Genomic DNA, 22891 nt, shown 5'->3' with positions numbered 1-22891 from the left:
ATAAAAGGAACCAGCAGGCTGTGTGCACGAGTTACAGGGCGCAAAGCAGAGACCTCTGGTTCTGAGCCCTATTTCTGGCACTCATGCATCCATATGGCCTATGCATGTGTGAAGGAACAAATAAGGGTTAACTGCATTCTTAGAGATGCAGTCCTGGGGAAAGAGGATGTGTTCCTTTTTCATGCTTTTGCTGTACTTTGTGTCTAATTACATTTTATGTCATTCTACACTCATGGAGTGTTTAATAAATAAAGTGATTTATTACTAATCAGCAACAATAACATTTGATAGTGTTTTCCAGCACACAAAATGCTTTCATGTACATTATATAATTTATAATTTGTTGAGGATGTTTGGCTAATACAGATTAGTTGCCTAGGTACCTCTATAATATTGTGTTATCAAGAAGACAGATTACTTCCTAGATACCTTGTTTCAATGTAAAATTACATGTTGGAGAGAGTTATAGTGGTAATAATTTGCTTAACAAGTATTTTTAGAGACTCTCAGGGTAGAGAAAAATTGGACTATGAAGTGAGATTATAGAAACTTTTAAAGGGCTTTTACGGATAAGACCATTTTTTCTTAAAAACAAATAAAGCATGTTGAAGTCATCTTGTAGGGATGAGATTGAACACTAATCTGGAAAAGCAGAGTTGTATAAGGGCCATACCTCAGGAGTATATCAATATATATCTTTCTTTCTTTTTTTCTACCAAGAGAGTTGGGGCTTCTCTGTCTCTGTCTCTCTGTATCTCTTTCAGACACACACAGTCAAGATCAACAGTGAATTGGCTGGCACTTGTTTTAGTCTTCCAGAGGTGTCCATGAAATTAAAGATTAGAATGCTCATATCGAAACCATTACTGCCAGCACTGAGCTGATAAAATAGGTATAGAAGTTACCTTTTATGAATATCTCACAACTTTCCTATGAAACCCTGCAGATAGTAACCTTCTTGCGAGGAAGACACTGATCTGGGCGTGATAGAATGAGGCTTTTGGGCAATAAGCAACTCATTGAATGTCCCCGCCCTTCCCTCCCTTTTCTGTGCACTTCATTGATCACTTAGGATGATAGCAGAGTAGGGCCGCTGTTAAAAATGTCATGCGTAAATGCAGAACTTGGTTGGAGATGATCTGTAACACTGAGGAAGAGCATCTGTCAATGCTGGGAGTTCTGTGCAGAGAAGATGCAGTGGGGCCTTAGAAACAACAGGACTATAGGATCTCTTCCTTACACTGATAGGTCCTGCTCTAGCAATAGTCCAGATGGCTCACCAGAATTTCCTATTTTCACTATACCCAACAGCGTGAATAAGACCTGGAAGTGCCTCCAAGATGGAATCTTCACAAATAGCTTTTAGCTGTGAATTCTGTGAGAATCAAACCTAAGGTCCACTCATCTACCCACAAGCCCTAAGTTCTACTCTTCTTCATTCTTGTCACTTGTCATTCAACAATGATAGATGAGCTCAGAGCAGGAGGAGCTAGTCTACATCCTTCCTTCTCCTCTCCCTACCTCCTTTGTGTTCTCCAGATATACAGAGGTGAGGTGAGCAAGAAATAAAACATCTTTTAAAGTAGTTGCATTTCTTTGCCTTTGTTCTCTGGACCTTCGGACCCAACACAACATCAGGCTGCTCCCTTTATGAAGTGGGTTCATTCACAGTGAAATAATCTCAGATTCTTTGAAGGGGAAGAGGCCAAAATTACTTTGGAAGTTGTACAACAATGTCATATTTGAACCTGTCTAGTCTAAATCCCTCATTTTGAAGTTTAAGATGATCTCTTTAGGCATGTCCATGAGAGATGTATAATATAATGCAATTTTCATCCCTGGGGCATCAGTTTGTGTTCCTGACACTGGTGCTACATCCTTTATCACCATTCTCTGGTGTTGGAAATAAAATCAGCGCTTATGACCTAGTACTTACTATATGCCCAAGTGTGATAGGGGGATAGAGGTTTGCCTCACTAGGAGGAGTAGCCTGGCAGAAGGGGATAAAAGCAGCTATTTTAAAAATTAAAGTTGTAATTGAAGTATAGTTGATTTACAATGTTGCTTTACTTTCTGGTGTACAGCAAAGTAATTCATATATATATATATATATATATATATATATATTCTTTTCAGATTCTTTTCCCTTCTGGATTATTACAAGATATGGAGTATAGTTCCCTGGTTCCCTGTGCCATACAGCAGGACCTTGTTGTTTATCTATTTTATATATAGTAGTGTGTAGATGTTAATCCCAATCTCCTAATTTATCCCTGTCTCACCTCTTTCCCCTTTGGCAACCATAAATTTGTTTTCTGTGTCTGTGAGTCTAATTCTGCTTTGTACATAAATTCATTTGTATCATTTGTTTAAGATTCCACATATAAGTGATATCATATGGTATCTTTCTTTCTCTTTCTGACTTCACTTAATATGATAATCTCTAGGTCCATCCATGTTGCTGCAAATGGCATTATTTCATTCTTTTTTTATGGCTGAGTACTATTCCATTGTACCACATCTTCTTTATCCATTCATCTGTCGATGGACATTTAGGTTGCTTCCATTTCTTAGCTATTATAAACAGTGAAAAGCAGCTATTTTATGGGAGGTATTCATACAGCTGAGAGACAACAGAGGAGGAGGAGTAGGAAAGCTTTGGGGATCTTATTGCCTCAAGAGACTGAGCACAACAATATAAATATTTAGAGATAGGGCATAATGCCAGATTCTTTAGTAAAAAATTCTAGTTCTGCTGTTTGAATTTCTATAGCTTTAGCCATTGAGCAATAATGTGTATAAAGAAAGAAGGTGTTTGGGAAGTCAAGTTAAAACCACAATCTTCTATAATTCAAGAACATTTGGATCTTTGCTAAGATCATCCAGCTCTCTCATGCTACGTGCCTACTCTTATCTAATGGAACAGGACTCCAGGTGGGTCCTGTTTTCAAACAGCACCTCTCTTGGAGAGTGAGATCGAGTTACCTAGTCAGGGATTCCAGGGAGTAGGAGTTTCCTGTGCTAGTCTTCATCCCTAGAATCAAGAGTCTTCTTGTCTCTGTGACTTGATGTTAAAATGAGAAAAAAAGGAGAAACTTGGAGATTAATAGAGGAGGATCACTGTAGAAAGGATCCTAATGGGTCCTAGTGGAAAAATTACCAAGGATTTGGGGCTGAAAGAACCCTGTTGTTGAAGAATCACAGAGAAAAATTTTACTTAATTTTCTCTTTCCATAGGTTTCAGACATTGCTCAGGGGGTAGATTTGGCATTATTCCTTCTGAATCACTGATTAATTCACCAAGGAAGAAATACACAGCTCTTCCTCATTCCTTTTGCATCATGGTGTAATTTCCATAACTGAATTTCTATGATTATCACATATACCATTTAAATATTTCTTAAGTATTTTTTCCTTAATAAAGGATAAAATTTAAATAGTATGAGCATGAAGTTTGGCTTATCAGGAGCTGCTTGTCAAGTTAATGTACCACTGCCTTTCTCTTAGAAGATGTACATTCCCTTTCCTGTAGAATTCACCAGATGGAGGTACTTCAGAGGGGGAGGAAAAACTTTTAACGCACATACCAAAGAAAGTTTAGGGTCTTTTAAAAAAAAGTAGGAGAATATGAAGAGACTAAATAAGAACAAAAACAATCTCTATGAGGCTCTTTCTTGAGTATGTCATATATTTTTCAATAGACGATGATTGATTTTAAGAACCACGAAAAGAAATAAAATGTGCATTAAGTCCTCTCAAGTCACCATTTTCAGTTACTTTGTCCAAAGGTTGTTGATGCCCATTTACAAAGAAATAGAATAATGCTAACAATTTTTAATGGACAAATGGATCATTCTGTGGGTTGATCCTTCTCATCTTCAAAGTGCTTTACCTGGTGCTCTTTTTCTCTAGGCTTTGAGTGATTTTCAGGGTTTGTGGGAGTAACCAGATGTTGGCTGTAAAAGTAGAGCTAAGTGTCTCTGTCAATGGAATAGAAATTCTCTTCCTCATTTCACGGGAACAGGCTTCTAAACTGTTGGTGACATGGTAAAAGATAGGGAAGCTGAAGCAGTGATATCAGATAAGAAAACAATGATGGGTTTACCAGCTCCTTGTGACATTGAACACAAATAAAATGTGTTTTTCCAAATGTTGTGTGGATGCTTTGAAAGTTATGCATCTATTAATCTAATTCCCAACCCCCTTTCACTCCTTCCCCACCATCATAAGCTCCCACACTTGGATATCAGTAGAAATTTTGGAAATCACTTGAGGACCCACATATATAAATAAACACAATGTGAAGTAAGATTAATTGATGATGTGGTAGGGTCCAAAATAACTCATGATCTCTTGTAGGTACTTCAGGGTTTGTTTATAGCTCAGAGCTTAAGATTTCTTCCTGTGTCCAGAAAAATCTAGATCACCCTGGAACAGAATGTCTTTTGTGAAACTGGAGTTCAATCTGTGGTAATTGGTGAGGTTTTTAAATAGGATGTTTGTCTGATGTACACTACCCTAAAAAAGCTTTTAATGTGTTCACTGGTAGAAAGTGAATGAAGCCTAAAAATGCCTCAGGATAATTTGTAATATACTACATACTAAATCCTAGTAAGAGTAACATATCTGTTACAATGATAGAGTATCCAGTGCTATAAAATACAGTGATCTATGGTCCACAGGGACAAAAATGTCTCCTACAATACCAAAGAATGTGTCAACCTAAGGACACATTATTTCCCTAATAACAAGGAAAAAAACCCCAGACAAACAAAGATAGGGACTTCCCTGGCAGTCTAGTGGTAAAGACACTGCGCTTCCACTGCAAGGGGTGCCGGTTCAATCCCCATTTGGGGAACTAAGATCCTGCATGCCTTGCGGTGAGGCCAAAAAATAGAAAAAAACAAAACAAAACAAACAAACAAAAAGATAAAACAAAAACAAAGATAGAGGTGATCAAAAAGATTATTTAGTCTAGATTTCTACATCCTGTTAGGACTGCACCTAACCATGTTGACGAGACATCCATTACTACCAAAAAATTACAAAAGCTACTTACTGTGTGCTGCCCACAGATCTGAAATGAAAGTCGAAAGGAATTCATGAGAAGTTGCCCATTAAAAATGGGGAAAGCATAGGTCAAATATCTATGAAGGGAGTTGGAAAGATCTGGGTATATTGTCTGAGGACGATAGGGATGAAAATTTCCTTGGTTTTCAAATATGTTAAAAGCCATAATTCTGAGGATGACGATGAGGATTTCTCCATCTTTGCTAACTTGAGAGGAAATGGCTTTTATCTACAGCCTGAAAGATTCAGTTTATCTAAAGGGAAGGACTTGGTAGGGAGAGTTATTAGGAAGGTAAGTGAACGAAATAAACAGAGTACAACCTCTACGGCAAAGTTTATGCCTAATATTGACACTTAAGATTTAACATTCACTCTCTGTCTCTTGTGAAAAGTTTGGTTAAAAACATGTTTACTATTGAAAATTCTTAAAGCTCTTATTTAGCAGCTTGAACTATTGTAAATGTCATATGAAATTCATTTTAGTTGAGGAAAGAAGCTCTTAAGGCTTATAGTGCAAGCTTATCCAATATGAGCAGAGAGGAGGCTGGAGGAGAGAGAGTATAGCCATTTTTCTCCTAATAACTCCTCTTATAACAGGTATAAAGTGCCCAATTATTTATATATATGTTCACTACATTTCCTACTGGCTGAAAATTAGTATGCTTTCTAGCAAATGAATGGTTGCATTTTACAAACCTCATTCACGATTTTTAGAAAGTTTGCACCTGGCATACATTAAGGAGATTATTGACTTATTGTTTTTCTCATTATTAATGTAATTACTTGAAAAAAAGTTATACAGTACATACTTTAGGGAATTAAATGTTTCTTTTTGCCTCTAGGATATAGCATCCAAAAAACAGATAAAACAAATCCTTAATATCATTTGGAAAACAATTTTTGCGTAGTGAAATCACTCAACTCACAAGTTTGAAATTTGGCTGGAAGCAAAAGCTTTTGAAATTGTTTTTCCTAGAAGAATAAAATTGTTTTACAACTTTTAAACAAAGCCAATACACTACTTTTGAATGTATGCTCATGATGCTTAGGACATATACTTTTAGGATGTTGTAGGATCAAATTTCAACATAGAAAATTATCCTGACTGTTTACATGGGGTACTAACTTTAGTGTAGAGCAGTGGTTAAAACTGTGGGACTCTTGGATGTCATTCATTCACTCAGTCATTCAGTAGACATTTCTGGGTGTCTGTTGTGTTGTAGGCTAATTCCAGGCATTGGAGACATAAGAATAAATGAGACAGAAAGAACCTTGCCTTCATGAAGTGCACATTCTAGAGTGAGGCAAGCAATGGACAAGTGAATAAACAGATCGGATAATAACTATAGAGAAAATAAACAGGTTTTGAAAGGGTGGTCAATTTAATCAGGGTGGTTTGGTTTGGCCTCCTGAGGAGGTAACATTTGAGCTGACAGATTTTAATCCCAATTCTGTCACTTCCTGGTCCTGTGACATTGGACTGATTACTTCTCTGACTTCCAATTTTCTCTCCTGTTAAATGAAGATACTTACCACCAGAGATAATATGAGGCTCAAAGAAGATAGCAAAGTAACACAGGGCTTGGTGCATATTAAATACTTAGCTAATTAATATTAGTTACTTACTATTTTATTAATAAACTATAAACATTACTCCAAAAGGATCAGGAAGCAATTTTTTCATTATGATACACTCTGCTCAGACCACACAGGGGGAATTGTTTCTCTCTTGTTGGCAAGTTGAATCACATTCTGAGGCCTGACTGACTCATCTGTATTAAAACAGCTTGAGAGACTCCAAAGGCCTGGTCCCCACTAGCAGGAGTGCTGGTCCAATTGGTTGTCCAGATAAGGGTGCCTAAATCCCAGTTACAAAATTTCTGCCTCTCCCAGAATTTATGTCCTGTCTCTTTCAGGAACCAGATTCTAGCCTAAGTAGAAGCTTTTTTGGACTCTGAGAATAGAATTTGAGGCAACTTTCCATTTTTGTTTTTTTTTTCCTCCTTTTCTCCAAATGTTAGGTCAAAGTGTGAAGAAGAACAGAGAGATCTGCAGAGGGGAAACAGATGTTTATGTTCATTTCACAATCATAGGGCTGGGTGGATACTGAAGAGCAAGAACGGCACCCAGGACACAGCTGCACCCAAACCACCCCAAGGGTCCCAGCCTCTTTCTTATCTTTTAAGACTCCTTTGTTTCTTCCCATGAGAGTAGGTGTTCTCTAAGTTTTCCTCAGTGACCCCTCCGAAGGTCTCACGGTCGTGCTGATTACCGTTTTGCTGACAGCAGGCTCAGTGAACAGCGATGAACAATGTGCAGCTTTGCCGATCGTGCCTGAGGCTTTGCTCCCATCTGCTGGTGCTTGGTGCACCCAAGTTTGCCTAATTAATCTTCTTTCCACTCTGTTTTATAACTCCCACTCTTCCCTGTTCTGAGTCTCCGAGGCTTTTCCCTTCCCTCCAAGGCACCAGCCCTCTCCCAACATTTCCTGATTCTCAGCCTTGTGGATTTTCTTGTTTCCAGGGTCTCTCTATGTCCCAGCCATGGGCACAGATCTTTTTAAAAAGCACTCTGGTTTCTCATTTATGAATTTACTAGCTGTTTCTGAGAGGCTCTAAAGGCCTCTTCTGTCTTAAACAATTTCTCCTGTTAGAAACTACCAGGTCAAGGAATTATATATATATACATATCTTTTTTTTTTTTTTTTTTAAACTCCACATTTGTTTATTTATTTATTTTTGGCTGTGTTGGGTCTTCGTTTCTGTGCGAGGGCTTTCTCTAGTTGTAGGCAAGCGGGGGCCACTCTTCATCGCGGTGCGCGGGCCTCTCACTGTCGCGGCCTCTCTTGTTGCGGGGCACAGGCTCCAGACGCGCAGGCTCAGTAGTTGTGGCTCACGGGCCTAGTTGCTCCGCGGCATGTGGGATCTTCCCAGACCAGGGCTCGAACCCGTGTCCCCTGCATTAGCAGGCAGATTCTCAACCACTGCGCCACCAGGAAGCCCTACACATATCTATTTTTAACTTGCTTTTTACTGATTGATGGTTGGTTATAGAATTGTTCTTCTTAACTTGATTTCTAGGCATCTTGATAGCATAAACAAGGGTTTTCTGAACTTTCTAAATTACATTAGATTGAACTATATGAACTTATGATATCCAAATGGTTTTGAACTGCCAAATGGTCATTTCATAGGTCCACCTAATAAGAAATGCCTAGGATGCTTGTTGAGATGTATATTTACAGCTCTTTCTCTTAGTGGGTCTGGTATGGAAGCTCTGGTGTGGACCAAAGAATCTGCATTTTTTCCTTTTCTAAATTGAAGTATAGTTTTCCTTTTTAAAGTTGAAATATAATGGAATATACTCAGATATTTATACAGATTACAATGTATTCAGATTATTTATACATATATGTATATTCAGATTATTTTCCATTATATGTTATCACAAGATCTTGAATATTGTTCCCTGTGTTATACAGTAAATTCTTGTTGCTTATATATTTTATGTATAGTAGTATATGTCTGTTAATCCCAGACTTCTAATTTATCCCTCCCCCACTGCCTTTCCCCTTTGGTAACCATATGTTTGTTTTCTATGTCTGTGAGTCTATTCTTATTCTGTGTATAGATTCATTTGTATTATTTTTTAGATTCCCTACATAAGTGATATTATATAATATTTGTCTTTCTCTGTCTGTCTTACTTCACTTAGTATGTTATTCTCTAGGTCCATCCATGTTGCTGCTAATGACAATATTTCATTCTTTTTTATGGCTGAGTAATATTCCATTATATTATATATATATATATATATATATATATATATATATATATATATATATATATACACACTACATCTTTTTAAACCAATCATCTGTTGATGGGCATTTGGGTGGTTCCCATGTTTTGGCTATCATAAATAGTGCTGCTATAAACATTGGGGTGTATGTATCTTTTTGAATTAGTGTTTTCATCTTTTCCAGATATATGCCTATTAGTGGGATTGCTGGATCATATGGTAGCTCTATATTTAGTTTTTTAAAGAACCTCCATACTGTTTTCCATAGTGGCTGCACCAATTTACAGAATCTGCATTTTTGACAAGCAGGTTTATCTGATGACCAGGCAAATTTGGGAAATACAGGTATATCATTTGTAGTTGAATAAATGTCTAATTAAATATGGTATGTAGGGCAATTTACATTGTTTATGAGTCTATTGTATTTTATGTAAGAAATTTTGACTTAGTGAGTGTGATGATGATTACTAAGAGTCCTTTAAAATCTGTTCACGCTTTCTTTGGGAATATAGCTAACCTCTCTTACAATAATGTATGGCCTAGGGTTTAACTTCTCTCCAAAGAAATGTGAACAGAACTCATGCCTGCCACTTGTGGACATGGCCCCGACCACTACTCCTTGCCCTCCATGTCCTCTCATCTTCTCCTGTCTAGATATAGAACACTACAAAGTCCTACCCAACAGCAGAGTCACAAGATGGAAAAAAGTAGATCCTTGGATGATTACATAGAGTAGTACCACCTCACCAACCTGAACACTTGCCCAGGTCTGTTCTCTGAGCAAAAAGAAAAATAGAATTCTAACAGTTTGAATCATTATGTATTTGAGTCTATTTGTTCTAGCATCCTAGCTTATCTAGTGTGGTGCCATCATTACAAAATTCCAAAAAAAGTGTGCTGTTAGCTTAACTGTTAAGTGGTAGGTAGTAAGAAAACAGAACAGACTAGAAAGATGAAGATCCATGTTATACCATGGCAAAACATTTGTAGAACTATTGTCTGTGAAACCTGGAAGGTAAACCTAGTTCTTACTGAGTCTATTACGCTCAAAGAAAAGATTGGGAAAAGTCAGAATATTAGAGTATATTAATTGTTACTGTGTTTAACTAGGTGTTACAAGAAAGAAAAGAGTTCAATTGGTTGTGTTTAAGCAGCGATTGATAAAACACAAATATTAATGTCCTTAATTAATAGTTGGAAAATTGATTATTTTTGTATTTCCCCAAAGAAGATACAATTAGATAAGGACTTGAGCAACAAATGTCCATTTCTCTGTTAAAACAGGGAACCAGCTCTGTGTCAAAGAGAAGAGCCAGGGTGTTCCCTTCCCATTTAAGTCTTTTGCTTCATACAGCCTCTACGTAGCTAGTGTTAATTTGAGAGCAAAAGGCACTGGCTAGATGAAGCAGACAAATAAAGTATTTTTAAGAAACATGTCTAGGAAAGAGATTCTTTGGTCTTGGGTGTGGCTACTGGTACATGGAACTTACCAGAAGCCTAATAAATTTTTGAGAGAATTGTATTTCCAAAGAAACTCCAAGCTTGTACTAAATAGTCTTCTGACTATAAAACAACACTTGAGTCTCGAAACTGGACAAGCCAGAAGCAGGCTATGAAATTTGTGCAGCTCCTGAGAAAGACAGAGTCCCTGAGGCCTGATTCAGATGTGTGTCATGGTGGAAAATGGATGAGGAAGAAGAACTCCCCAGAGACCCAAGCCAGGGGAAGTTGAGAATAATGGATGAAGAAATTCCTCCCAGAGAACAGCATAAGTGTCAATTCAAGAAACTTCCCCCACTGCTAGGGCAGGAAGTCTTTCTAACATTTGCCATCAGGATTCTGTTATTGCTATGTCTCTCCTATTCTTTACTTTTCTGAAAGGGGGTTTAGATATTTTGGTTATCCCATCCCTGTTCTATCATTGTCTAAGGGGTGATTGTATATATGGAGGAGATAATGAGTCTTCTACTGGACCACAAGGAGCCATGTCTCCATCAAATGGAAAGGACCAGGCATTACCTGCATGGCTGGACTTTAACCTGTTTCAGTGAAAGACTGGGGCTCTGGGCGGTCCCTCTTGGGAAAAAGTTTGTTTTACCTGTGGGAAAAAGTGTGCAGGGATATTTGGTGGCTACAGAGTCTGACACAAACAGAGATGGCTAGTTTCCATTAAAATCTGTCCTTCCCTCTTCTGGGCATGTAGGTGGTTTTATTTCCCAGCTTCCCTTAGACCGAGGTGTGGCCTCGTGACTAAGTTATCTCCTCTGAAGTTTGACTGGAAATGATGTCCGTCACTTCCAGGCCTGGCCCATAAAACTTTCCATTCAGGTTTCTCCACGCTCTTTCTCATTAGTCTGGTTGGATGTGGACAACTATGAGATCTTAAGGGATGGCAGTGTCACAAGATGCAAAGAACCTGGGTCCCTAAATGACTAAATGGAGGAAAGCAGCCCCACTGACTTGAATACATGTTCAGGAACATAAATTATCAAGGAACATCCTGTCGTGGTGTTAATCCCTTACATGTTTAGGTCTGTTTGTTATAGCAGGTTAGCATACCCTAACTCAGTGGTCCCCAACCTTTTTGGCACTGGAGACCGGTTTCGTGGAAGACAATTTTACCACGGACCAGGGTGGGGGATGGTTTCAGGATGATTCACGCTCATTACATTTATTGTGCACTTTATTTCTATTATTATTACATTGTAATATATAATGAAATACTTATACAACTCACCATAATGCTGACAGGAGGCGGAGCTCAGGCGGTAACATGAGCGATGGGGAGTGGCTGTAAGTACAGGTGAAGCTTTGCTTGCTCGCCTGCTCTTACTGTGTGGGCTGTTTCCTAATAGGCCTCGGACCGGTACTGGTCCATGGCCCGGGGGTTGAGGATCCCTGCCCTAACTAACAGTGGCTTTTTGATTAACTTATTAGCTATAAACCTACACACTGCTTACATTATTTATTTACTGTTTCGTGGCCTCCACTTACTCCATTACAGGTTATTTAACCTTGGGCAAATTGGTTAATAACTTTGCAACTTGGTTTCCTCATCAGTCAAAATTAGGAAAATAATAACACCTCATAGTATCATTGTGAGGAGGCAATGAATCGATGTATGAAAATATCTCAAATATGCTCATAGCAAGAACTTTGTAACTGTAGAGCTATTGTTATTGTTGTTAGTACATATTCTAGTGGTGTTTGAGTTTTGTCATTAAATACTACCACACTGCTTGTAGGATCACACGTGGCCGTAATGAAATTCACACTGAGACTGCAAATGAAGAACATCATAAATAAAAGCTGTATTGTGAACCATTACAAAATGCTGAATGAATACACATGGATCAGGTCCTTTTGTCTTGTGAAAATTAGGCATATCCAAAAAGTTGGTGGACTTCAGAGTATTCAGGAACGATCCCAGGCCACTCTGTGATTCACAGTGGGTCTCTATTGAATTCATGGTGGAATTAATCCTGACTGAGTTATACCCGGAAAATTAACTGTTTGGATTCTGCTAACTCACCCAAGGGGTGGCATGGATTTTTGTTTGTGGGAAAGTACATTTTCAGCCTTATCAGAACCTGTGTCCTTACACAGAGGGTAGGGCCTCTGTTGATCCTTGTGATTTTGTGCTCAGGATTGGTGAGGGAGATAATTTCTGTTGAGTTTTCCTACCTGTCCTTTAAGTTAGTTGCCTCATGTTAGTTGCCCACCTTCATGTTGCCTTTGTAGAACAGGCCAAGTAGATCCAAAAACAAAGATGTCCAATGTACTGAGCCATCTCTGAGCCAACTTTGCTCTTTGCCCCAAAAGAAGAAGTAGTGATGGAAGATTCTGAAAACGTTATCCTGGAAATAAAGTACTGTTTACCTGAAGCCCAAAATTTTTGGGCAGTTAGGTAGTAAAATTTATGAAGGATTTCCTATCTTAGACAGTGAAAGGAGCCAGGCCTTGTGGAACTAAAAGTCTTGGTCACAGGGAGTCTGTCCACCGAAACCTGAATCAGTCACAGGCCTTGGTTTGTTGCCAGATAAAGCTGGAATGCAGGAGGGTTATGAACTGCAGATGCAGTTTCTAATCCTGGGAGCATGATTTTTCTTGGGTCACTCTGGTCACAGATACTTAATTTTCTTTTTCCCTCTTCTATTCTTTCTTACTCCTAAGAGATGAAGCCCACAGTTTACCTCTCTGCAGTACGCTCTGGCTTTCTGAGTGTAATTTCCACCCCTGGAGCCTCTGAATGTGCTTGTGCTCATAGGTATCACAGTAGACTGTGGAAGGAACTGTCTATACAATTCCTGTTACTGCACCTTTGATATGGCCTCCAAGAGTCCAGAAAAAGTATCAGACACGCATCACACTGCCTCAAAAAGAGATATTGGAGGGTTGAATACCTACAAGACATTGGGTTTTTGAGCATCATGGCATTTAGAAGGAACAGAGCAAGCCAACTGGCCCATTCTTTTCTCCTCTTTCACGTACTTCCTTTATATTTTTGCCTAAGGTTAAAAACCTGGTGATTTATTTCATAGACCCATGAGAGGTATTTCAGGTTTTCTTTTGGCTTACAAAAATGAATCTCATCCATTCTCCAGAGACTCTCGGGTGTCTTTAGAAAGAACAAAAGAGAAACTCCTGAGTAAATATTCCCAAATGGGCAGAACTATGTCATAACATTTTATAAGCCTGGGGCTTTGTTTTTATTCACTATGATTTTATGTTATTTTTTCCCTTGTGGATTGGACATAGTTTCCCCCTTGCTCTGGTCATTAGCGTTATGATGGAGTCTACATTGGACTAATCATCACTTAATTAGGTGGAAAAAGTTTAGAATTGACTTTCAGCTCTCTGTGAAAACAACTGCTTTTACACCTCACTCAGCTGATAGAGCAACTAGATTTTTCCCCCCCTTTCCACAAATTGTGTTAATTTCCTGCATAGGCAGCCTGGGTTTGCAAATAGTGACTTAACTAAGTTTTTAAATACAGGTGGTTTTCTTAGAAGAAGGAGCCATAGACATGACCGATTCTTATACAGAGGATGATGGTAATGGTGAATGAGGTACGTCATGCACAGGCTTCAACTTGAATGGGATTATTTTACACAGCCATGCACATAAACAGACAAACCATGCACACTACCTACCTCAACATACAATCTAACTAAACTAGAAATGGAAGTGTTATCCTTATGTCATATGTCGTGTGAAACATTAATTGATACTACTTTATCAGTGAGATGTCTGCCACAAAACTCAAAGCTAAAGATAAGATGAAGACAGGATGGGAGAAGACATGATGGTTGTTCCATGGTAAGCTGTGAAATCTCTAAAGGTTGTTGGGACATCTTGAGTCATCCCTGGAAGGGAGTAGGAAGAAGTGCCCGGAGATGTTTCTCATCAGTGACCATTAAAAGCATCAGTGACCATTTTTATCTTCCTTCTACTGCCCCCAATTTTTAGACCTAGCCCATAGTTGAACTTGGGGTTACTCTGGAACATGCGTTTTTATGAAGAACTATAAACGAGTGAGCCACTCAAAATTTAGCTAAGCTTTTGAATATAATGCAAATGGAGGAATTTGAGTACATCCCATCTGTTTCCAAATGAAATTTATACATTGTATAGTTACATTATTCAATAGATGTGACATTGGCTGGTTGGGTCAAGAAAATTCTATGCTGTATTATAATCCCGGTAGAGATAAAATGATTCTTTAAAATACAAGCAAACTAGTTCAAAAATATAATACATTTAATAAATATTTTATATGTTCATTCCTAAAGAGACATCTGTTGGACCAACAACTTGTTCATTTATTCCTCAAAGTTTTAATGGGCCAGGAATTATCTATGCGCTGGAAGGACAGAGATGCATAAAACATATTAATTCATTAATTCAGTAACAAACTATTGAGAGCATACTAGATGTTGAGTTCTGTTTTAGAAGATGAAGATAGAGCAGTGAACAAGACAAAGCCCTTGCCCTCATGGGGTTTACGTCCCAGTGTAGGATAAAAATGGTAAGCAAATAAATATAATGTGAAGTAGTGTTAAACCTTATGAGGAAAGATGAAACAGGATAAAAATTAAAGAGTGACTGTACGCATGTGTGTTTGTGTTTGTGTGTGTGAATGCATTAAACAATGTGATCAATTGAAGCTGAGGAAGATCGGGGGGAATAAGGTAAGGTTGGGGGAAGAGCAAATGCAAAATCTTCAAGGAAGGAAGGAGTTTGGTGTGTTTGAAGAATATGAAGATGGCTGAGAGCAGAAATACTGCAGAGCAGAGAGTTAGGAGAGGAGGTTGGAGGGATAATGGGGACTAAGTCATGGAGTACCTTGTAGACTGTGATAAACGATGGGGCCTCAGGGTGAAGGGATTTGACTGGTGGATTTGGGCTGTGGGTAGTCCTTCTGTTGGGAGTGTGAAGAACTGAACTATACGGGATAAGACTGGAAGCAGGGAACTGGGAGGTGATTACAGTAGTTTGGATGAGAAATGATGGTGGCTTGGATGAGAGTGAAGACAATGGAGGTGGTGAGAACTGATCAGATTTGAGATGTATTTTGAATGTTGACATGATTGGTAGTAGGAAGGGATAATAATAGGTGGTTTGGATGGAGAGCGATGGGAAGTATTGTCAAAGGAAGAAAGGAGTTAAGGATAATACCAGAGTTTTTGTTCTGAGCAACTGCGTGGAAGACAGTGGTCATATACTTCTATGGGGAACACTAGGGGAGGAGTAGATTGGGGCAATTTAAAAATTCTGTTTTGGACAGGTTAAGTTTGAGATGCCTATTAGATATCCAAATGGACAGTTGAATATATGAGTCTTGGTCAGGGTTTTTTTTTTTTGTGGTAGAGCTATACATTTTGGAGTCATCAGTGTATAAATCATATTTAAAGCCATGAGACTAGATACTGTCAACCAGGGCATGAGCATAAATAGAGAAGGGGACTGAGAGACTGAACACTGAAGTATGCCAATGTATAGTGGTAGGGAAAGAGATGGAGAAAGCAGCAGAGGAGATAGAGAGAGATTTGCCAGTAGGAGAATGTGGTATCCCAGGAGCAAAGAAAGTGTTTCAGGAAGGAGAGTATAAACCGTAAGAAAAACCTCCAAGAGATCAAGTAAGATGAGGACTGAGAATTGAACACTGGTTTTGGCAAGACATGACCCTTTTCCTCAGGAGCTTATAGTACAGTGGGACTGGGGAAATAAGGAAACAAATAAATTGCTATACAATGGTGCAAGTTGTGTTCTAGCAATGTTAACACATTTCTGGGGATGGGTTGGAGATGGAGCAAGGAATTCTCCTTGGGGAGTCTAGGAAAGCTGCATCGAGCAGATGTACTTTTGGATTCTGATAGGTAGGAGGGAGGGAAAATAACCAAGATTTATAAAACTTAAAAACATTTTTTTCTAGTTGGTTGTTGATTTTTCTACAATCACTCATGCAGAACTAATATTTCCTCTCCAGTGAATATCCCACTACTATTACTCCATGTAGACATATTTATCAATTATCAGTAAACACGATAACTATATCATCAGGACAATACACACACTCTATCGCACCCTACTCCATTTGAAGGATACTCTTGTAATTATATTTTTCCTTGTTGTAGCCTTTATATTTTAATTACATTTTAATTCCCTTTCATAGCTGTGTGCAACTGTAGAGACCCTATTCTTTTTTTAATCGAAGTATAGTTGATTTACAATGTTGTGTTAATTTCTGCTATATAGCAAAGTGATTCAGTTATACATATCTATCTATCTATATATTATTTTTTATATTATTTTCCATTATGGTTCATCACAGGATATCAAATATAGTTCCCTGTGCTATACAGTAGGACCTTGTTGTTTATTCATTCTGTATGTAAGAGACCTATTCTTAATCACAATAGCTACTATTACCTAATACTTATCATGTGTAAGGTGCTGTTCTAAGAACTACGTGTATTAATTTATTTTGTTCTCATGATCTTAATACCTCTATTGTCCCTTAAAAAAATTCATGACAACTGAGGCACAGAGAAGTTGAGCAACTTGCTCAAGACCACACAGTAATGGCAGAGCCAGTATTAGAACTGGGCTGTCCAGCTTCAGAGCTCACTATCTTAAGTATTTCCGTCCTTACTATTATATCTTTACCTTCCTAGGATGGGTAGCTATTAGGGAAAAATCTTCTTCAAGGGATAGGCTCTCTTTGACTTGAACTTTTCTAAATTCTTTGACTGCAATTTTCCAAAGACTCAGTAAACTATTTGCAGGTTGTCATTTCAGAATGAGCCAGTAGGACCAGGGACTGAATACTGGATATTTCTCCACGTGCAGAAGAGAGCATGAGTTCTTTTACAATTGACTGTAGATTCTCATGTGACTGTGTAAGGGTTTATGTTCAATCAGTTCATGTATGAGGAGCGTGGTGGTAAAAAGAGTTAGGGTCTTCGTGATGGAGAAGATCCCTCTACAAATGGAAGTGTTCACTTCATTGTGCTCCTAGATGTATGTGGCTTACACCTTCACTTCCCTTACAACCTAACTACAAATGCATGAGATGACTGTGTACTTAAAAAAAAAAAGTACAAAGTGTAAATCAAAGTAACAATGTTTGAGAATGCCTACTATGTACCAAGTATTGCTTTGGGTACAGTGGCTGTGATTTCTTGAGAGCTAAAACAAGGAATAGCCAAAATCTAAGAGGCTTTGTTGCTCAAATAACAGCAAGTATGTACACAACTGAAACATAAAACAATTTGATCTTAGTGGAATCTAGCGGTGGTCCAGCCTTTGTTTGATCTCTAATGATTTTTATAGGCTAACTTTATCTCTAAAGATGGTTTTATCCTCTTTCTTCCTGACACTGTACTGTAATTGCTTCACCCAATTGTTGGGGATGGGATATGTAATTTTTAAAAGCACTTGAAACCTCTCCTTTTAGTAGATTGTGGGTTCCAGTTTTGATCTAAATTTTTTGAAATTAGGTATGAGCCAGTTCCCTATCCTGGCAGAAAGACGGTGTAGAATAAATAACTTTTGTTAAGATGTTTACAGGTCAGGATCCCAATAATTTTCTTAAGTTGCAGACCTAATTTTACAATTACTTTTTTTTTTTTTTTCCCCCTCAAGGTGAAAGTCTACCTGTACTTCTCTTCATTCCATTCTCATTAAAATGTTCTTCTCTGGGCACAGAAAAGCTTAAGAGAGCCAGTGTTCAAATTTGCTCTTGATTTCTACAAATATAGAAAAACCTGCTAGAAAGTGGATATTATTTTCACTGTGGTTCTCTCCCTGTCTGCTATGTAATAGTTGTCGTAAATCATGTACGTGTAGTAGTAGGAGGAGACGTAGGTGATTGTTTAGCTGTGGAAAAGAAGCTGCTTCCTACAGAAAGGATTTCAAATGACCTCACAGCAAAGCCAACGCTCACACAGGTTTCCTGTGGGCCATTTCCCCTTCGCTGCTCTGGACCCAAAGCTAAAGTGAAGAAGAGAAATTTTCCTCTCACAGAATCTCAAATCTCTGGTAACTCAAGCTGATCTCATAGTGAGCAAGCCGATCATCATATTCAAAAAAGTTATAAAATCTAGGCTATTGTAAACCTGAAGCATTTTATGAATTTGCTTTTAAGAAATTTAATAAGATTCGTTTTGGAGATTAAGAGAAAAAATAAGAGTCAAAATGGAAAAATTTAAATAAGCTATCACACAACAAACTTTAGAACACTCGAAAAAATATACCCGAAAGAATTAAGTTGTGGCTACAGTATCTTAACTGTCAGATCTTAAAGTATTTTATGCCATATTTTGTGCTTTGGGGACATATGTTGAAATAAGTAAAATTTTATTTTTATCTTTATTTTTACCTTTAAAACATATTGATTAAAAATTTCTCTTTTAATTCAAGATACAGATTGCCTAAGAGATACTTAAAATCTTTCAGTACTTTTTCTTCAATCTACCTCTACAGGAAAATGAAAGTACATCAGGACAGCACCAATTATTATAGAAAAATGAATGTTCTAATGTTACTAATCTCAGCATTCCATTTATAAATGACATGTGGTGAATATATGAGAAGTGGCAAGAACACGTCTTTCACCAGTTGTGTGGTTAGTGTCGTTGTTGTTTTTTAAAGAACTGTGATACAATTACCCTACCTTTTAAAAAGTTCACATTAAAGAAAGTTGATGAATCTTCAGGCAAATGTTAAGTAAAATCTCTAGCCGCAAAGCTTAGAGGATGGTTCAGGGTATTTCCCCAGCGTCATTCATTCGGTTTAACTGGAGAAAAGTGTTACCATAACACTGATATACAAGTTGTCCTAACAACAGCAAAGACCTTGGTCGTCTGCTGTGCCCAGCTACCTGGCTCCTGGCAGGCCCAGACCCAGCACTGACATTAGAGATAAGCCAGGCCCCTCTGAAGCTGGGCTGTGGTCTCCCGCCTCCTTCACCTCGTACGCAGGGGTAGGTTTTCCGCTTTTCTTACCTGCATAGTGGTCAAACACAGTGGGCACGTACTCCTCGGGGAAGGCGTCGTTGGCGTAGCTCATGAGCAGGCAGGTCTTCCCCACGGCGCCGTCCCCTACCACCACGCACTTCAGCATCTTCTTCTCCTCGCGGCCACCGCAGCCGCAGCTGCTGTCATTTCCCTCCTGGCAGTTCATGCTCACGGCTCCAGCTGCTGTGACTGTGCCTCTGCCGTTGCTTCTCCTGCTTCTCCCAAAGCCCATGAAGCGAGCCGCAGGCTTGAGGTCACTCTGTCTTACTTTGGGGAACTCGGATCATGCAGACTTGTCCGAGGCGGCTGGCATGTGCCCTCTTGCTTACCATACTGGTCAAGAAAGGTAACACACACTGGGGAGAATGATTAAAAGCATCTGCCCCTTGCCCCCATCAGTTTGAGTTATGAATCCTCATTTTTCACCAAATTCTAAGGGCTTCCTGGGAGTCTAGAAATTTCAACAGCCTGAGGGTTTCACTCTGCTCTCCTGTTCTCCAAGCCTGGCTGAAGACACAGTGGAATTTCGCTAAATCTTCCCCATTTTCCACTTCACATCTAACATGGAGGAAAGCTGGGCTTTTTAATGGAGTTTTCCCCTTGCTTCCTCCAGCTTGCCGAGTGTCAGGAAATCATGGGTTTCCTGCTGCATTCCATATTAGGATCAGTGGGCTGGAGAAGGCTGCAACAATGGGAGCTCTGTGTGTGTGTGTTTGTACTTCTGGGGAACGCTGCCAGGACATGGAGTGGGAAAACGCTAGGGGTCCCACTGCAGACTCAAGCTGTCAGACTTCCTGTTTCATCCACGGCTGGGGAGGTTGTTTGCCTGTGGGCTGGCTGGGAAGAAGCTGACGAAAGGATGGAAACTGGGGAGTACTGTCGGCCACAGAAACAGAGGGAACCACACCAGCCGTTGTAGGATAACATATGACATCATCCCTCACTGAGTCACCAGTTAAAAGCTCTGCAGATGAAAACTGGACAGTTCTTCACATACTCAAGCGAGAAGCCCTAAGCAATTTGTCCTGGCAGTAAAGAAGAAAACCTTCCAGAGTTTCACTGTTACAAAGGGAAACAGTTCTTGCAGATCGTAGGTATAAGATGTGTGATCGGGTTTATAAGCTGCCACATTTGAGCTCAACGCTCAAACGTGTATTCCAGACCCAAACATTTTTATGGTTGTAGCACATAAGAAATCAATCAGATGTGGGATGTTTGCATCTTCTTATTAGCGAATAAACACACATGTGCTTGGCTCACCCTTACTTTTGGAAATGAGAGTGTGTGGGATGGCTGTATTGGTTTGTTTCAGGTCCCCAAACGCTGCTTTTGCTTGAACAGTTCCGTTTTTGATTTAGTCTTCTCCCCTTGGTCAGCCTGGCCCTCTTCAATTACAAAGGAGCCATTGGCAGCTAATTTATTTGTCTATTGGGTCACTCAAAACGAAGCCTCTTTGAAGCTCTGCGTTTGATTAATGTACTCGGTCTTAGAAAAGAAGTGGAACTCTGCAAGGGATTTTGACAAATGGGTCAAGTACTTTTTTGATGGGGGAACTATGTGTTCCTTTGAGATTTTTGAACACTCATTTTTAAGAATTCAGATTATCCATTTGATGTGAGGAGGTTTCTTTGTGTGTGGGGGGGGTGTGAGAAGTCTGACTTAATGAGTGGCTATCAATAATATCTATATCCACATATATATGCTACTGTATAATAGATATAGCCTCACATTTCTTCTGTGTTGTATTACAGTAACACTTGCCATAGTGTTTAGTGTCCCAATATTTCTTTCCTATAAAGGGATGGTGTTTCAGTCAGGTTGTTGTGTATCTACTAGATCATGTTGCTGTAACAACTCCCAATGCTCAATAATTTAAAATAACATGAATTTCAATGAGGTATCACCTCACACCTGTCAGAATGGCTACTATCAAAAAGTCTCCAAATAACAGATGTTGGTAAGGATGTGGAGAAAAAGCAACACTTGTACACCATTGGTGGGAATGTAAATTGGTGCAGCCACTATGGAAAATAGTATGGAGGTTCCTCAAAAAACTAAAAATAGGTTACCACATGATCCATCGATTCTACTCCTGGGTATATATCTAGAAAAAATGAAAACACAATTGAAAAGGATACATGCACCCCAATGTTCATAGCAACACTATTTACAATAGTCAACACATGGAAGCAAACCAAGTGTCCATTAACAGACAATTGGAATAAGAAGATGTGTTATATACATATACAATGGAATATTATTCAGCCATAAAAAATGAGATTCTGCCATTTGCAGCAATGTGGATGGACCTAGGGAATATTATGCTTAGTGAAATAAGCCAGACAAAGAAAGCCAAATATTGTATGTTATCACTTATGTGTGGAATCTTAAAAAAAAATCAAATAAATGTATATGTAAAGCAGAAACAGACTCACAGATATAGAAAACAAACTCGTGGTTACCAAAGGGGAGAGGGAAAAGGAGAGGGACAAATTAGGGGTAGGGATTAACAGATACAAACTACTACATACAAACTAGATAAGCAACAAAGATATACTGTATAGCACCGGGAATCATAGCCATTTTCTTGTAATAACTTATAAAGGAGTAAAATCTGCAAAAATATGGAATCACTATGCTGTACACCTGAAACTAATATATATTGTAAATCAACTATACTTCAATAAAAATAAATAAAATAATGCGTATTTCTTGCTCACATTGTATCTGTATTATGTATTTTTATCATCTTCATTCAGGGATCTAGGCTGGTGGAGTAGCCACATTGAGGACATTGATGATTACTGTGGCAGAGGAAGAAATTAATGTAGTAAGTGACATTGGCTCTTTTTTTTTCCATAATAAAAACCTATTTTTATTTTATTTTATTTATATATATTTATTGAAGTATAATTGATTTACAATGTTGTGTTAGTTTCAGGTGTACAGCACAGTGATTCTCACACACACACACACACACACACACACATATATATATATATTCTTTTTGAGATTCTTTTCCCTTATAGGTTGTAACAAAAATTGAGTAGAGCTCCCTGTGCTATACAGTAGGTCCTTGTTGGTTATCTATTCTATATATAGTAGTGTGTAGATGTTAATCCCAATCTCCTAATTTATCCCTGCCTCACCTCTTTCCCCTTTGGTAGCTATAAGTTTATTTTCTACGTCTGTGGGTCTATTTCTGTTTTGTGGATAAGTTCATTTGTATCTTCTTTTTCTTTTCTTTTCTTTTTTTTTAATGATTCTACATATAAGTGATATCATATGGTATCTTTCTTTCCCTTTCTGACTTCACTAGTATGATAATCTCTAGGTCCATCCATGTTGCTACAAATGGCATTATTTCATTCTTTTTATGTCTGAGTAATATTCCATTACACATTAGCTCTTAAAGCTTCCTTTTGGAGGTGACATTTCTGTTCACATTCACTGGCCAAAGCAAGTCCCATACCCATACTACCCAACAGGGTCATAAGTA

General features: G+C 38.5%; 1 protein-coding gene across 1 annotated transcript in view; it reads right to left on the bottom strand.

The window, feature by feature from the left end:
- The window catches only part of RHOJ (ras homolog family member J), an 84246-nt gene extending 64222 nt beyond the window's left edge, over positions 1–20024 (bottom strand). Inside the window, exon 1 of the mRNA XM_036844655.1 lies at positions 19381–20024. Coding sequence (XP_036700550.1) covers positions 19381–19624 — 244 coding nt within the window. The 5' untranslated portion in view covers positions 19625–20024. The remainder of the gene's footprint in view (positions 1–19380) is intronic.
- Positions 20025–22891: the final 2867 nt, after the last annotated feature.

Source organism: Balaenoptera musculus, chromosome 2 (assembly GCF_009873245.2).
Source record: "Balaenoptera musculus isolate JJ_BM4_2016_0621 chromosome 2, mBalMus1.pri.v3, whole genome shotgun sequence".
Taxonomy (NCBI): domain Eukaryota; kingdom Metazoa; phylum Chordata; class Mammalia; order Artiodactyla; family Balaenopteridae; genus Balaenoptera; species Balaenoptera musculus.
The sequence above is the reverse complement of the archived record's forward strand: the minus strand, read 5'-3'. Positions and strand labels throughout refer to the sequence as shown.